General features: G+C 38.3%; 4 protein-coding genes across 4 annotated transcripts; all 4 read right to left on the bottom strand.

Moving 5' to 3' along the window:
* Window positions 1-14: 14 nt before the first annotated feature.
* BDF20DRAFT_817165 (uncharacterized protein) lies at window positions 15-3,135 on the bottom strand (the record flags this gene model as incomplete). The annotated part of the gene is made up of 12 exons (XM_053077229.1): window positions 15-140; window positions 202-675; window positions 800-975; window positions 1,043-1,091; window positions 1,175-1,256; window positions 1,338-1,417; window positions 1,502-1,688; window positions 1,746-1,827; window positions 2,125-2,418; window positions 2,512-2,681; window positions 2,805-2,911; window positions 3,025-3,135. The coding sequence occupies 12 exons, from the start codon at window positions 3,133-3,135 to the stop codon at window positions 15-17; spliced, it is 1,938 nt and encodes a 645-aa protein (XP_052938195.1).
* A 728-nt stretch (window positions 3,136-3,863) lies between these two features.
* Window positions 3,864-5,410, bottom strand: BDF20DRAFT_905332 (fructose-bisphosphate aldolase, class II; the record flags this gene model as incomplete). Its single annotated transcript, XM_053083150.1, has 3 exons — window positions 3,864-4,821; window positions 5,194-5,242; window positions 5,341-5,410. 3 exons carry the CDS (start codon window positions 5,408-5,410, stop codon window positions 3,864-3,866), a joined length of 1,077 nt encoding a protein of 358 aa, XP_052938196.1.
* A 1,573-nt stretch (window positions 5,411-6,983) lies between these two features.
* On the bottom strand, window positions 6,984-8,490 carry BDF20DRAFT_859807 (ubiquitin-conjugating enzyme/RWD-like protein). The gene is made up of 6 exons (XM_053080477.1): window positions 8,054-8,490; window positions 7,932-7,982; window positions 7,605-7,737; window positions 7,381-7,528; window positions 7,229-7,313; window positions 6,984-7,127 (listed from the first exon to the last, which is right to left on the bottom strand). The coding sequence occupies exons 1-6, from the start codon at window positions 8,287-8,289 to the stop codon at window positions 7,115-7,117; spliced, it is 666 nt and encodes a 221-aa protein (XP_052938197.1). The 5' UTR covers window positions 8,290-8,490; the 3' UTR covers window positions 6,984-7,114.
* A 30-nt stretch (window positions 8,491-8,520) lies between these two features.
* Window positions 8,521-15,785, bottom strand: BDF20DRAFT_859814 (uncharacterized protein). Its single transcript, XM_053080478.1, has 13 exons — window positions 15,647-15,785; window positions 15,510-15,561; window positions 15,363-15,435; window positions 15,098-15,288; window positions 14,979-15,018; window positions 14,243-14,919; window positions 13,811-14,140; window positions 11,715-13,729; window positions 11,533-11,656; window positions 11,338-11,434; window positions 10,732-11,269; window positions 9,112-10,636; window positions 8,521-9,037 (listed from the first exon to the last, which is right to left on the bottom strand). The coding sequence occupies exons 1-13, from the start codon at window positions 15,679-15,681 to the stop codon at window positions 8,717-8,719; spliced, it is 6,018 nt and encodes a 2,005-aa protein (XP_052938198.1). The 5' UTR covers window positions 15,682-15,785; the 3' UTR covers window positions 8,521-8,716.
* Between the last annotated feature and the right edge of the window lie 1,524 nt (window positions 15,786-17,309).

The following is a 17,309-nucleotide window of genomic DNA, read 5'->3' on the forward strand; positions in this document are numbered from 1 at the left end:
TGTACCGGGTAACTTCATTTCTGAAGAAGAGCATTTCGCGGTAGGTAAAGATGATGCCAGCGATTTGTTTCGACGAAATTGATAAACAGTACCTGGAACGTATAAAAGTGGGTATCGAGGTTCGCTAAAGTGGTATATTTCTTTACGACGCGCTTGGATGATATCGAAACACGCCTTTCGTGTGTCAAGGTTACTATTGACTTTACTTGAGCCACCTAAGCCGTCCACTGCTATACAAGCATCCATGATAAGCTCTTTAACGCATGAAGCGGTTCCATAAGACAGGCGAGCCACCAAATCATCGTGGCACACAAAACTGTCTATGTAGTCTTTGTACTTTTCGGATAGATCATGTGAAACACTTGCTACGGGTGCATAACTGTAGCAATGAACCTTAAAATCTGGAACACCTGAAATTTCACGTAATTGATCCAAGTGATCAATTACCATCATCGTCAAAACGGCTGCCGCACCTGCCCCAAGAGAATGGCCAGTGATGATGAATGAGGAAATTTTGCGCTGACCTGATTTAGTCTGTTCTGCCACATAAAGAAAGATTTGTGGTATTATACGTGTAAAGAACCATTGAGCAGAGGCCAGAATACCTGAATGAACTAAGCCGCCTTTCCAAGGTCGATATTCACAAACTAAATCTGTTATACAATCATAAAGGCTCTAATATATATATATACATACGTACATGACGAAACACCCCCCCCATTCAAGTGGGTAAATGTTAGATTTCTGATGCAAACTCAAGAATGACTCTAAATGATGGAGCAAACTTTTTATGCCTTACCCATGTTCCACGTATACCTAGTACTACCGCCTCATGAACATGGTCGTATGAAACAAAGTAACTAGGCTGAAACACAGCCCCCTTTCGCAAGCCGTACTCATATCCCAAAAGATCTTCTTGCGGTATCTTCAGGTATCTAACGATAGCGTCCTTATTTGATTTCGTTTTCACAACATCTAAATAGTACATTATAACTTAGAAAAATCATACAATACAAATGCAGCCAGTGAGTAATTCTATTACCTTTAAGATATTTTGCATAATCTCCCAAATAGGATATTCCTCTCCAGCCCTATGTATTCATTCCATTAGTCAGACTACGAGTTAAGAACCGAGGGACGTATACTGTAGCATATTTTCAATGTTATGTCTTACATAAGCAATGATAGCATGACCCAAAAAGTAATATGCTTCATCTAAGAACTTCAGATCTGTTATTTTTGCAGCAGGCGGTGATCTTTGGATGTAAGAATGAATGCGGTATAATAAGCTAAACCGTAGTTGATAAACCCCTTGTGCATGGAATATTTAGACTTACCTTGGTACTTCAGAGTAGAAGGTTTGTAACAGAGATAAAGAGGATATTAACTGAAGTATAGTAATTTTGAATCCCTGGCCCTAATATAACAACTTGACGAACGTTTAACAAGGCTATTTTTGAAATGCTTGTGCTAAGGTAAGTGTGCAAATGATACTACTCACAAAGGCATTGAACATTTTCACTACAGCTCTCAGCAGTATGCGTGTCTGGGGACTGACCACCATACCAATCATGCGATCCAAACTCGGATGTGATATTGCTACTTCCTCAAATGACTCGTTGATCCATCGAAATGCAAAGTTTTTGTCACCAAAATTATGACTCTTGATACTTGCTTTATCCGAAAAACTTTCTCTGATATTTTTGACACTGTCACTACTGCATTTTCTTGAAGTGGGTGATGACGTTAGAGAAGAACTCTTCTTGGTCGTCTCACCGTCTCGTTTAGGGAAATGAACTGTATTAATATTCGGTGGTGGTTGTTGAGCTGTCTTTTCTGGATTCGTTTGCTTCTTGATAGTATGACTACTTTTGCTCAAGGTACTTTTGAACATGGAATCAACAAAGGATTCACTTTTGGGTAAGGTTACACTGGCTGAACCTTCATTTGCAGGTGTTGTCGGTGTTGAAGAAGTTTCTGAAGATAGAAATGGAACAGATTGCAGATCTTCTACAAACACCAATTTCGGCTCGACAGCATCGTGATAAGAAGATCTTGTAGTTGTGTCTTTTGACGTTGCAGTTATTGGAGAGTAAGCAGTTGCAGTTGAGCTGTTATTACTACAATAACTACTGTCTGTGGTTGTGGTGCTGCTGCGGTAACTCTTTTGGCTACTTTTTCGAGATGTTGTCAGATATGTGTGAAACGTTTCCATGGATTGGTGTGTTAACTGATGCTCGAAATAGAAAGGAGCCAAAATGTCTGACTCCAAATCCTCGCCTGAAGATGTTACATCCGGTGGATGCTGGTAAGAATATCGCACTCTCACCTGAATAGATCCTATAAAAGGCGTCATTGAATGTCTGCTATGACTCGGATGGGTTTGGTAAGTAGGTGGTGTATCGACATAAAGATCGTCTTCCTGTTCTTTATCTTCTTCATCGTCATCAGATTTTTCTTCTTTACGGACGTCATCCGCATTTAGCTGGGTCGTAGCAAATGATGCAGAACCAGCTCGGGTGTATCGCTGGCGATGGTGCTGTAAGTGATGATAGTGTTTCTTATACTGCTCCTTAAACCTCGAGACATTCGGCATGATATGCGATTTAAGAAATGTATGTGGTAGTTGAATATGTGCAGGTAAGTACCTTCTAACATGATATTCGTACATCGGTAAGAATCTAATTACGTATACAGCAGAAAAAAAAGATACATCAGTTTATTTTGATGACCTATCTACAGTTTCCCTTCATCTCATCGTTCTATGTCAGAAAATTACTGATGTTGGTTGTTTCAATTTTTACGTGATAAATACGTCGTCTCTATGAATGAGCCTTGAGATTTTCAGTTTGGCTTTACCGATATGTTTGGCCTTTGACCTCCATTTTTTCCGCTTATCGTACAAGTCCAACTACACAGAAGAAATTTCATTCGGAACAGCAGAAAAGAGTTTAGAAGCATGAAATCATTTGTATTTCGTTGATTTTTTTTTGTTTTTCTCATCATCAAAAAAGTAATACTTACTTCAATTGTATCAAATAACTGATTGTGATATGAAACAGTGAACAAAAAACCTTCATTCCAATTGCCGTTAGGATGTTTTGACCTCGAGGAAAAGTAGTGCTGCGACCCCATTCTGAGTCTCATGAGGGGTCGTTTCAAAGAGACATCACTTCGAACATTGAGTAAATCGATCTAAGAAGAAGAAGAAGATAAATGAATAAACAACTGCTCTTAGAGAGACCAAAGCTGTAAAACTCAAAGTACCTGAAGTTTTCCAGGCGCCAGTTTCGGTACATTGTCTATGGATTCTCTTTTGTTATATTCATTCTTTAATTTAGCAAGGTCGGGAAGTGAAAGCTTTCGATTTAAGGTACTCTTTGAGAGACTATTGTTCTGGTTGCTATCTTCCATTTGATATCGAGAAATCAGTCAAAGTCAGATACATGAAGAAAAAGAAAGAAGAAAGGAAAAGAAGCAAAAGTGAGACTCACTTTCAAAAAAGGAGAAAGTAAGAAAAGAGATCATTAAAAAGAGCACAGAAAATAATACCTCCTCTTTCCTTACATGAGCTTTGTAACAGGAAAAAAAAAAAATTAAATGAATCAAGGCACAAAGAAGCAAACATTGAACAATTTCAAAAATTGATTTGATTGGACAAAACACGTGTTGGGCAGTAAAATACCTGCTACATTGTAAGATAACTGAGAAGCTATATCGTTTGTACAAAAATAAATAGAAATTTATTTTTCAGAACATGTAAAAAGTTTAAAGCTTTTTAATGAATTATGCAATAAAGATGTGATGGTTATTAAGCAAAGAGAATTAATGAATTATCTAAAAGAATGTGTTTAGAAAGTTATTTACAAAACGTTCTTGTTGTTCAAACGGTCAAGAGCTTGTTGGATACGAGAGATCATGGTTTGTTCAGCAGCACGGATGAAGACACGAGGATCGTAGAACTTCTTGTTGGGCTTGTTTTCACCTTCGGGGTTACCAACTTGGGTTTGGAGGTAGGCCTTGTTCTTTTCATAGAAGTCACGGAGACCTTCCCAGTAAGCCCATTGAGTATCGGTATCGATGTTCATCTTAACAACACCGTGGCTAAGGGCAAGAGTGATTTCTTGTTCAGTAGAACCGGAACCACCGTGGAAAACGAAGAAGACGGGCTTTTCTTCGTCAGTCTTGAGTTGTTCCTTGACGTAAGCTTGGTGCTTACCGAGGAGTTCGGGGTGGAGCTTGACGTTACCGGGAGCATAGACACCGTGAACGTTACCGAAAGCAGCGGCAATGGAGAACATGTCAGAGACTTCAGAGAAGCGACGGTAGATTTCCCAGATATCTTCGGGTTGAGTGTAGAGGGCAGAGTTGTCGACACCAGTGTTATCGACACCATCTTCTTCACCACCGGTGATACCGATTTCCATTTCAAGGAGACACTTCATGGGAGCCATGCGCTTAAGGTACTTAAGACAGACTTCAATGTTTTCTTCCATGGGTTCTTCAGAAAGATCCAACATGTGAGAAGAGAAGAGAGGTTCACCGTGAGCCTTGAAGTATTCTTCATCAGCCTTGAGCATACCATCGAACCAAGGGAGGAGCTTCTTGGCACAGTGGTCAGAGTGGATAAGGACGGGGACACCGTAGGCCTTGGCAACGGAACGGACATATTGAGCACCGGCAACAGCACCAAGGATAGAGGCTTCTTGGTTCTTGTTATCAATGGCCTTACCACAGAAGAAAGCGGAACCACCGTTGGAGAATTGGATGATGATGGGAGAACCGTTCTTGCGGGCAGCTTCCAAAGCAGCATTGACGGTACTACACAACAAATCATAAAAATGTCAGCTTACTGAAACTTGTCAATATACACACCAGATCTGAAACCCAGCCAGAATGAAGAATCTTTGATTTTGATCATCTACAATGGAGGCATTCGAAATTCTGAAGTTCCACATAGCGAGTAAGAAACTCTTTTTTTAAAGAACTCCGAATGTCTCAGTATTGTTGATTCACGGATTGATTACCAACAGATTATTAAAAATTTCAATCCCAAGAATCGCACAAAATTAAAAAATGCAGTAATATGTGCGTGTATGTGCGTGTGTGTACAACATGAAACAAGTGTTTTCTTCATTCTTCATTGATGGGGCACAGATAAGATATGCATAGAATGCTATTAGTGATATTTACCTGGTGGAGGTACAGTTAATGGCAGGGATGGCGAACTTGTGTTCACGAGCTATCAAATACATACAACATATGTTGGTTAGTGATAAACAATCCAACCCAATATTCCATATCGTGACGATGATGAACTTTTTAGTTATGATAACCTACCGTAGTCGAAAAGCTTCTTAACGTTATCACCAGTAATGACACCAGCAGGAACAATATCTAAGAGACCCATTTTTAATATATTATAAATAGTTTGAGAGAAAAACAGGAAAAAAAAAGCTTTTCAAAGCTAACCAAGAACCACGTCTTTTATATATTTTTTTCGAGCCTACATCATTGAAAATCAGTCAATTAGACAAAAAAAAAAGTAAAACCTTTCTGCTCTAACTGAGAGCAATCTTTGAAAGATCAACTCGTATGATAGCAGAAAAAAATCTGAATCTGAATCCCTTGTTATCTTAGTCCGATGAGTTAAAGATACTCAAGCTTATTAGGATATTTACGCGTCTGCCTTGGGAAGTCTTTCATTTTTATCAATGGTTAGCCCAAGTAGATAAATCTAAGCACCTTTGCCGTACGCTATTCACTGTTTATTTCTATTTATAAGCTCTATCTTCAGCCCTTCCAGAACTATGCTTTCGTCGTTATATGAAAAATTGAAACCTATTCCCAAGATATAACGTTCAAAATTAAAAAATTTTTATTGGTGATTTGAGTTTTTGATAGAATATAGATTAGGCCCATTGATTACTTTAGATCTCAGTCAAAGTTTCCTGAAATCGATAATGTTAGTAATGTTATTGTTGGCATGGAAAGTTATTTAACCGAGGAACATAGAGGATTCAGCCTTAATCTATTTCTAATCCTATATAAAGAGGTTCTTTTTAAGAAACAGTAATGTTACGTCGTACGGAAAGGCTGACACAAAAAAAGCCAATTTATGCTAATCTGATAGTGAACCATAACAGACGCGTTTTCATTGTTATCAACAAAAATCGCTTTCCTACCGCTTTCCTTCAATCAATCAATTTTGGATAAAAGTTGTGGAGAATCGACTGAATATTATATATTTTGTAAGTAGTGCTTGATAAGTTACAGAAAGAAACGCAACATCGGAAAGGCCCGCGCATTGCCATCTAGAGTATCGCCACCATTGGACCTTTATGTATAATTTTTCATATTGAAAAGAACTATGTAAATTGTGTATGGGTCGGGGTGGGGGAAGACAAACGTGGGGCCATGTCATTTATGAAATTGGAAGCGAGAATGATTGCTTCTTTAACGACGAAGGACACTTAGATACACCCCATAGTATGTATGTTGTGTGTCTATTAAAAGACCGGCTCAATTGCAGTGCTCGAATGTGAAAAGAGGGACAACATCAAAGGCGTATTTGTATACTACATCTGGTGTTTTTGTATAACAATAAACAGCCGTTCTACCATCAAAACTTGCCTTTTAAACACTATACATTCTTCTGTTCCCATTGAATGAGCTGACTTTTTTAATGGCTCAAAACCACAGAATCCCCCATAATTTGATCACCTTATTAATAATGCGTTTTACAAAGATGTGTTAAACCTACAAAACAGTTTTTAAAAAATGAGTCTGAGCAGAATCTCTAAATAGCAATCAATTTACCGGCTGATCACTGTATCAATGATAGAAATCTGCAATGTGAAAGCAACTTTGCTCTAATTATTTTCATTGGCATTGCATGGAAAGAGGTAAAAAAAAAGGTTGAAGTACAGGTTAAGACATGCTCCACCTATTATTGCACAAATACTATCCGACATTTACGTAATTTTATTAATTTTTTCTTTATTTTTTTTTTTTTTTCTATCTTGCATTAATGATTTACTATGGATATATGACCTTTTCCCTAGTTATTATTACTACTATTAAAAATGGATCTTCATGACAAATTGATTTTCTCTTAGCAGGCATATCTAACAGTGCATCAATAAAATAAAATAAAAAGAAATGATTAGTCAGATCCACAGCTAGAATTGTTCTATGCCTAAATTCATTATAAAAGGATAGAACATACTTTCTAGTCCATTCACGTGCGATACTATCATGTTCTTCTCTATTATTTAAGTATTCTTGAGCAATGGAACCCACCAAAGGATCATCTATAAAGAGGCCGTAAGTTACAAAGCACTTATTGAGCCCTTTACTAAATTTCTTTGAAAAACTTACGTGGATTGGCGTCGGTCAATAAGGAGCAGATGGATAATAAGACTTTAGAAATAGTTAAAGCTGGTGACCAATTATCTTTAAGGATATCGAGACAAATAGCGCCTTGGCTGTTGATATTACAATGATAAATACGGGTTCTGAAAACAACCTATAGGTAAAGTCAAACCCACTATCAGTTTCGATCCAACAATCAATCCTCAACAAAGAAAAAACTGATTGTTTACCTTAGGTGGCTTGAAAGGGTATTCTTGGGGGAAATGAACATCTAAAAAGAAGATACCTCCAGCATAAGGAGAATCTTTAGGACCAGCAATAGTGGAAACCCACTCATACAAGTTATCGCCTTTTGGTCCAGCACTATGAAAAAAGTGTGTGTTGTTGGTTAGCTTACATAATGAGGTTTTTTTTTTTTTTGGGCTGTCTCTCGTCCCCTTTTCTTGCATAAATCAAACGAATAAAAAAGATGATCTTGTGTACATCTTCAAATAAGGATTAAAAAAGAAGAGTACGGCTTGAAAGAAGAGAACGAAACGGTTCAAATCGATTCTTACCTGCAGTTGGAAGGTGGATCAAGTGAAATTTCTGCTAACTCTTTTTGAATTCTTTGATGTAACAAAAAGACGTTATTAGAAAAGTGAGTGTCTACATCAATATATTCTTCATGATACTTTACCTCTTCGCACTGCTGCTTAAATTCTTCGTAGAAAACTTCTTTTTCGTTGTCTTTTTGACTACACGTCCAGGATGGTTGGGTGTAGAGGAAGAGGTAGAGGTGGAACTGGAAGCAGAAGTAGTTGTTGTGGCAGTAACAGTAACACCAGCTTGAGACGAGCTTTCAGCCTGATCAGTACTCATTGATGAGGTAGATTTCTCGACAGTCTTATTACGAGTTGAACGAGTTGATGCCATCTTCAGAATGCTTAGTACTAATTGGTTCGATTTGGTTTAAAAAACTAGGTAATGTAATCTTTGAACTTTACGAGATGAAATGAGTAACGGATGGAGTTAATCAGAGATTAGGATGTGAGTTTTTTTAAAGGAGGTGAAAAGATAAATGCGTCGTAGTAAGAAAATTTTTTTCTTTCAATTTCCTCCTGTTATTCAGTCGCGATTGATTGTGAAAAAATGAAAAAAAAAAAAAAATCCCGGAGAGACGTGGAGACGTGTTCTGTTCTGATCGACTCTCCAGATGTCCCTCCCTGTTCTTGCGCATAAATTATCAATTAAGAAAAATAATGCTTTTATTCTGTCATGAGATCTTTAATTATACTATATACAGGTGATAGACTAGAAGTAGTCTTCAGTATTAATTATATTTTGTGGTACTGTATTTTGACTATTTCGAAACTGTCTTTCCTTTCTGCTTTGAAGACACTACAGCCGTTGAGCCAGTACCGCTCTTCAATTGCTCTTCTTCTCGCTGCAAATTGGGCACTTCCTTGTTTAATATACCTTCAAGTACTTTAGCATTTTGCGAAAGAGGGTGGTCCAGTCCATTGAACATGTAACAGTTGTTGAATACCAAGCGAGCATCAGCCTCAAACTGCTTGACATTTTTATATCGTCCCTCTTTTAGATTTTTGTGCATGGTACCGAAATCCATTGGATTTTTAATGATAATTGGATAATGAGGGATATTCAAAGCAATAGGGTCCACCTGTGCAGAAAACACCAGTGAGTATGACTTATACATTAGCTGTCATTAGAAAAAAAAAAAAAAGCAATACTTACAGGTTCCAAAAACCCAAAGGATTCTTTACGATTAATCATTTTACGCAAAAGGGATTCCATTTTGGTTTTGATGGTAGGATGAAGCTTCTTTGCAGGCTTTTCAGGGCTCGAAAGTTTAGACTTTTTGGCAGGATGATGGTCGTCTATTGAAGGTGTTTTGGGAGATGGGACAGCAGACGGATGGGGTCGTTTTGTGGGTGTGGGGGCAGTTTCATGATTATTCGTCGTGGTGCTCGTTGGCGTAGATGATGATGTCGTCGATGTTGGCGTCGCTGATGTTGTAGACGCTGCAGCAGCAATACGAGCGCGCAACTCCTTATTGATATTGTTATAGTATTTTTCAAGTCTTTTACCTTGATCATAACCAAATGTACCTTGCGTGTTGTACGTGAAACAATTCTTAAAGACAAGTCGGATGTCACTGTCCAGTGCCGTCAAACTTGTATATTTACCGCTCTCCAATTGTTCCCAGATTGTACGAAGATCCATAGGATGCTTAATAACTACGAAATAATCAGGCAAAGTGTCTGGATCTACTGGTTCATTAAAGATAGCAGCTGCATCATGCAACGTTAACTTATTCACAACTTTCTGAGCAATACGTCTATCGTCACCCTTCAATGCATTTGGTTGTGCAAATTCAGTAGACCAAACTTGATTGAAAAACGTTTCCAAAGCTTGGCACTGTTTGACAACCCATGAAGAATGATCATTAAAGCCATAACAATTCCAGAAAATTTGACGCACATCCTTCTCGAACTCCCAAATTGTTTCATACTTGTTTTCGTTGAACTTTTTACGAATGGTCGAGAGATCCATAGGCCGCTTGATAATTTCATAGTAGTTAGGCACCCCTAGAGCGACTGCATCAACAGGTTCATAAAAGGGTTGAGAGGCTTGATGCGCCCATAATTTTTTGAGAACACGCTCACATCGCTTTTTGTTGCTCTCGGTCATCTCAGATTTAACAGTGGCAGGTTTAGCTTTGCTCACCTTTTCGTGAGATGGTGATTTACTGCTCGTAGAATTAGTTGTTGTAATTGATACTGTTGTAGCGCTTGGGGATTTAACTTCTACTGGCACAGGAGTTTTAAGCGTTGGTTTAGTAGGAGCTGAACTCTTGGGTATAGAAGCAACTGTCTTTTCTGGTGTAGAAGCAGGTTGAGATAGGGTGCCATTAGCAAAATCGATACTGGGAGATGGTGAAGCTTTTGCAACGGGAGTAGGCACTGGATCTGGGGGTAGTATTTCCATTGGCGTTGGTGTTGTGGTCTTAGGTGTTGTAGCAGGGCTTTCTACAATAGTCATATTTTGTACTTCTTCGTTCTTTTTACCGCGTAGATTGGCAACTTCCTTATCGAGTAACTCTTCCAAATCCATACCTGCATTGTAAACAAGAGTACCCGGAGCATTATAAACAAAACAATTGTTTATCATCAAACGAAGATCATCTTCGAATTGACCGAATTTGGTGTATTCCTTGCTTTCAACTTTACGCTTAATCGTACTAAGGTCCATTGGTTTTCTGAAAATAATGAAAAGAAAATTGCCAACGCAATATTGTGGCAATTAATTTTATCAATATCCTTATCAAAACTTCAGAGGTCGTAAAAAACTTACGTGATAATGGTATAATAACCAGGAGCACCATCCAACACTTCATCCACAGGTTGAATAAAGTATACTGCAGAGGGGCTTTTATTAAGCTTGTTGAAAACACGCCTACATTTTTTAAGCTCCTCAGCTGCAGCACTGTCTATTTTTTTATGTTTGGGTTTTGGTGCTGGCTCAGATACTGCTGGTACAGTCGTCTTTATCTCAGATGATGAAACGGATTTTGATGATGGCGCAGGCTTTGATATTGCTACTATCTTGGGTGTTGGCTTGGGTGTTGGCTTGGGTGTTGGCTTGGATGATGGCTTGGATGATGACTTGGAGGCTGGAGGTGGTGCAGGCAAGGACACAGAAATCTTCGGTTTCTCAGGAGGTGCTGCAGTTTCGACTGGAGCAACAGTTAATGAAGTGGAAGGTGGCTGTGTGATGGAAGAAACGTTCGTGCTTGCAGAATCTAATGTAGCTGGTTCATCCACCAATATACCTGTACTGGTAATGGGTTTAACTTCAGCTGGCGTTTCTATGTCCATAGGTTCCTCGTGTACTTTGAGAGGTTCCAAAATAGATAATGAATACCTAAACCCACAATTAATCATATTACAAAAAACTTACTTTCTTCAGTCTTTGGTTTCGGCTTAGTAAAGCGGATAACGGGGTGTGAAGTAGGCGTAGACGGCTCTGAGCCTCCTTCCTCACTCAAATCAGGCATCTTGTAAAAAAAAAGGATGTGAAGGTTTAAACATCGTTTAACAACCATACGAAACATAATAGCAACTTAACAATTTGATTGATTATCTTTAAACTTACTGATGAAATTGAGGGAACCCGGATTGTAACCTTGAGGCCTACATCAATCGGTTTGAAGACATACTCACAGAACTGTAGTAAGTATTTACGGATGCAATGATCTAATTTGGCATTTTCTGCCGTACTAAGAAAAGTATGAATATAATCCATTCGTAATGTGAGCCTGTCTTTAATTTACTTACTTTAACAACCCCCATAAAGTTTGCTGCAACTCGATATTGCCTTCGAAACGCTTTCGCAAACTCTCAATGCTAGCCTGGAACTCCTGTTGCGCAGTCTTCTTAGTTGCTGTTCGTTCATCATCGATAACAACTCTACCTTCCTCTTCAGCAAATTCTTCAACAAATTGATTTGTCATCGTAGGCGTATCTGAAGATTCTTTCATTGCCAAACCTAACCATTCAAGCATAGCTCGTGCGACATAATGAGAAACATAAGCACAAGCATCATCCTTTATCACCTCTAAAAAGTATTTGTTGATAGTCGGGTTTTGCAATCCACATATTAAAAACAAACTATCGAAAGCAGCTAATCTAACTTCAAGATAATTGCCGTATCTTGTATATTGCATAAACATTGGTATATTGACGGGCAATAAATCCTTTAACATTAGTTTCGTCATTGTTCGTAAGCAAGTGACAGTGATGACATTATGATATGAAGGAATGACATAGTCCAAAGTACGGAATCGTTCAATTTCCTCCTTTGCTTCAGCATTAACCTCTTCACCGGCAATATCTTCATAATGTAGGGCATCTGGTTTATCGTGAGCGGGTATCAAAGCATTGCCTAGTGATGAAATGAGCGTTGCAACATAATAACAATCTGAAAACTCATTCCCTATATTATCATTATACTTCAAGAGATTCAGTAAGAACTGGCGAACCCGAATAGGTGTCAAACCATTCTCATCACGGATTTGCGAGAATGCCACAACAGTTGCTTTTTGAAGGAAGTAGTCCGACAGGTTCGAAAAGTTGTTAGGCTTGGGGATAGAGTTGGTGATGGGGAAATCGTCTTCTTCCATTTTGGACGGGTTATTATTGACCGGAAAGCAGAACCTCTTTTGGAACATCTTGTTTAACTGATGCAAGCCAACCCAATTTAGGTTCCTTATTGCACATGAAGCTAGGCCATAAGCTGCCTCCATACGTATTTTGTAGAAACACTTAGGGTCCAATACAGCACGCAATAAACTAGTAGCAGTGGGTAACGATGGCATATGCTTTAATGCATCAATTGCTTCATGTTGAGCTACGACGTCACGATCCTTTGTCAATTGAGCGGCCCACATATAATCAGGTTGTTTAAAGTCGCAGATACACAACCATTCAAACTCTGCATCTAATCGAATCCAGTCAAACATTGCACTAGCAGCACCGCTAGTGTCTTCCTCGTCTTGGCCCCATTCCAAAACCCGCCATTCTTGCTTTTGTATTGGGTCTTCAAATACAGGCATACCAAGGCCTAAGCTTGGAATAATACCTAATACGGTTGTCTGCTCTGCGCCCTCCTCATTTTCCTGTTCTTCTTCAGCAACTGCAGCAGCTGCAGCAGCTTGTTTTGCTAAGAAACGTTTTGTATTTCTACGGATACGTTTGTACTTTGTGTTGAATTGAACCTCAAACTTTTGCTCCGTGGACTGAATGTCAAGAATATGTTCATACGGTGTACCATCAGCTTCGTGAATACGGACAGTCAAATTGCCTGTGAACATGGGACACATTAACTCTTGATAATTAGCAGCACTTCCATCTAAACTAGGTCCTAAATGTTCGTGCCCCACTGCCAGTGGTGTATTTGTATTTTCTTGACGCATATAAATTTCTACAACCATTTTCTTACGATTGAAATGGAATGAAAAGGAAAACTTCGGACAACCACTTCGGTAAACCCACTGCTCTGCGAACACCTTTGTATCGAATCCACTGACTTTTCGGCATAATCGTAAGAAATAATGCGTGCTAATTGCATTCTGCGCTAATTCACCGCTCATAGCGCTCACAAGAATTTTTGGCAAAACTCTCGATAAGCCTAATGTGCCACCGCCTTTACACATTCTTTTGTCAAGCATGTAAATAACTATAGGTGCCTTCATTTCAATAAATTCCAAATCCTCGGGGTCAAGTGGATAAGGTAAGGCTGGATTACATAGCGGTGGACGGTTCACATCTAATTTACAACATAATTCCATATCCTATGAATTATTGATACAGTAAATGACTTATTCTTACCAATATATCCTGCCCGAAACAAGGGCCCGCTTTAACTTCATTACCTTTTTAAGCCTTAACCGATATTCATTGTTGCCCAGATGCCTTTTTATGAATAATGATCCCATTAAATTTGCTAAACCACGAACAAGCCAAGTATCTGGCCAAGATTTCTGCACGATATAAATGCCAAACCATTGTCTAGCCAATGCTTGACTCATCTCCCTCCTTGTGTCGTATATTTGGTCAATAATATCTGCAGTATGCAATAATTTGGAGCTACAAATTGCTAAGGAAGCACTTGATGCTGTATCGGCCCAAGTATCTTCTACAAATACGACTTTGTAATCCGAAAATGGATAAGAGCCATATTCTTGAGTATAAAAGTGCATAGCCTAATTATTTCGAAAAAGAATCAGCATATAATTTATCAGTTAGGACCTGTCCTTTCGAATTCTTTTGAAAAATTGCTACCAAATTCTTAATACGACTCATACATGCATCAAGAAACTACAAGTAACATTTAGTTCTTCCTCTAAACCAGGCAATGCAAAAGCGTAAATATTACACATCATATTAATTTCGGCCATTAAAGATTGTTGTTGATTTTCATCCAAGTTGGTTGCTGTCAAAACTTCCTCTTGTAACTGTGATGGTGATAGTTTGATCATTTCAAAAGGTCCGATAGCAAATCCAATAAAAGGTGCAGGTGTAGGTACTGACAGGCTATAGTGAACGATTTTTTTTGTATTGTCTGTTGGATGAATAACCTGTTCAACAACGTCGCCACTGCAAACAACCATTAATCCGTCTACTTCATCAAATGAACCTTCTGCTTCGTCTTCAGCCTCAGGTACAGGATTTCCTTCATCTTTGCGCGGTACTATAAATTCCATATCCCAAGTACATCTCTCTGAAATTCTATCAATACATGGTAACCAGGATCGCGTTCCCCCTGGCAACGGCTGATTTACTGTATATACATGGTTGGAACGGTAAGGTGCAATGTCTTCATCTTTTTGTACATAAACGAGCCCGTTTCGTGGGTTTTCCAATGTGTATTCGATACGTATAATTAGTGGCTGATAGGTTATTTCGACTGGTTCCTCTGGTTGAGTATTATTAGCTGATGTCGTGTCAATATTTCGTGCATCTTGTATGGGTGTTTGTGGATCTAAAAACCAATGAGTAACTTTCTATAATCAAACTCTTGATGTCGCAAATATATAGTACCTGTTGTATTTTGTAAGTGTATACTACTATCTACTTTTAACTACAATAACAATCATTCGTAGGTTAGGACATAATTTCGGAAAAACCTTCGACTCGCTTTATACTGATAAAAAAGTTACCTCTCTTATTGTATTCGGTGGCAGTTTTACTATAAGCTCTCCTTCATCAGCATCTCTTAATGCGTTCAGGTATTTACTTTTGTACATTTGGTGGTGGGCAATCGTGGTATTTGAGCCCAAGTTAAGATCTGATATTGCATCGGTGTAATCAAAGTCAACGGGAACATCATCGACAAAAACCTTTTCAATTTCTAATAAAGTAAAACAGTTTTTATATAAGACAGCAATTGAATGCGCGTATTAGACTAGCTTCTCGTGAACCTACTGCACTGCCGTGAATTTATTCTTATAGTTGTTAACTTATTGTTCGATGGCTGAATGGTTAATTCTGCTAAACCCTAGAGAATTAAAGAAGCAATGAATTTCAGCCATTCTAGTCTATGGGAACATATGAATATTAAGTATACACTACTCTCAGAAATCGGTTACTGGGTTCCACTTCTAGAACAAATCGTTCATGACTTGTGTTGATTCGCAAAGCAAATGAAAGGTGATCGTGTCAGTCTTGATAAGTACGATCTTTACTTTTAAGCAATCATCGATACTTATAATGTAAACGCTTTTTTCAAGGCGTCTCTTTGCATGACCGTTGTAAAGGAAAAGCCAGGTTTTTTATAGAACGTTTCCCGTTGTTAAAGTTCGAAGTAGACTGAATCTACAAAATTATTTTGTTAGGTAAAAAAGTTGGGAAAATTAAGAAAGCAGGAGTGAATTTCGTAACTGCTGCTTTTGAGTATACGGAGTTTTGGATTGACAGTTACAAATTGCCGTAGTAGCAAACAAAAAGACCCGACGTTGCCAACTCGATCCTCCCAAGACGGAATTTGCGCGCACTCAAAAGTATGATAAGGGATTCTGTTAGCAGTTAATGTATTCCAAAGAAAATTGTATGCTTATGGCTACTCATTGAATTAAATAAGTGCCATTGAGGAATTTAAACACACACTCGGATAAGAAGCAGCGTCAGGCACTGACTCTATGGCCCTACAGAATTCTTCTATGATAATCCTATCAACAAAACATATACTTTCATAAATTACTCATATTATTGTAACTAGGGCTTTCTTTTGATCCTTTCTTACTTTCCGATTCATTGTAATCATATGGAAACGTACAAGAAATCCAGGTTTTTAATATGGTGTTCTTACCCAAGCACATCAAAATAAGATGGTGTTTTCGAAGATAAGAACTTGAAAGAATATTTGGGGATTTTTATTATAATCTTAACTGCCTTATGAATTATGTATCCATAGTAGCAAGTAGTTGTTCAGCCCAAAAATAGACATGTCACGCATAACCAATTAGTCCAGCCATTTGAATATCTATTAGGCTGAAATCGTACCAGCAATTTGGTAGAGTAGCTTTATAATTCTTCCTGTTCCTTCTTTCCGATTCTCCATTATCCGGCGATACTTGGCTTTTAAGAAAGAATGTTTTCCTCTCATAAAACAAATGGTCGCTTCCTAAGCTCACTCCGGCTTAAAAAGGGAACAATAATGCAGATCTTGTAATCGATTCTTCTCAGTTGCTCGGCACTGCGAGTGTTGAGAATAAAACTCTTTCAGTAGAAATTTTACTGAGTAATTTTGGATGAACGCAAATAATTTCAGCACGTTTTTGTGTACCATATATTGTCACTCTGCATCGAATGTGTCACTGTGCCTTTTCCATGACTCTTTTTTCTGTAAAAATGCTCGTTGTTGGTCCTACTTGATCAAAAGGAACGATCATATTTCAGAAACAGTGTGCTATCTGTCAATTATTTCTCAACCTTGTACCGTGTACAAATGTAGTATGTCTACGGTACTTTTGCTTGACCAAAGTTTAAAGATAAGATGCGGTTGTAATACGTGGTCGAGCTAGGTGTATATGCATCATGACAGTTTAAGACTGTTGGTTTCCTGATAGAGATACATCTACTTTAGTAACCCCGCCGAAGTATTACATTGGGCTGTTCAAAAGCATGCCATGCTTGTTAACTGTAATTTCTGTCTGTTCAATATCATTATCATGGAGCGCGCCGAGAAACTATTCGTTGTATATATTTGCTGCTGAAATAAGTCTTCCTTCTGCAATAATTTATCCAACTTTCACATTTGATAGGTTTCATGAAAAATTTCTGTGATCTAAGAGTGTCAGTTACCAACTCTTTCCATTGGTATACACACACAGGCCTTTCATCTGTTGTACGAATTTAAACTTAAAGTACCCT

Source organism: Mycotypha africana (genome assembly GCF_025528875.1).
Source record: "Mycotypha africana strain NRRL 2978 chromosome Unknown BDF20scaffold_3, whole genome shotgun sequence".
Classification (NCBI taxonomy): Eukaryota; Fungi; Mucoromycota; class Mucoromycetes; order Mucorales; family Mycotyphaceae; genus Mycotypha; species Mycotypha africana.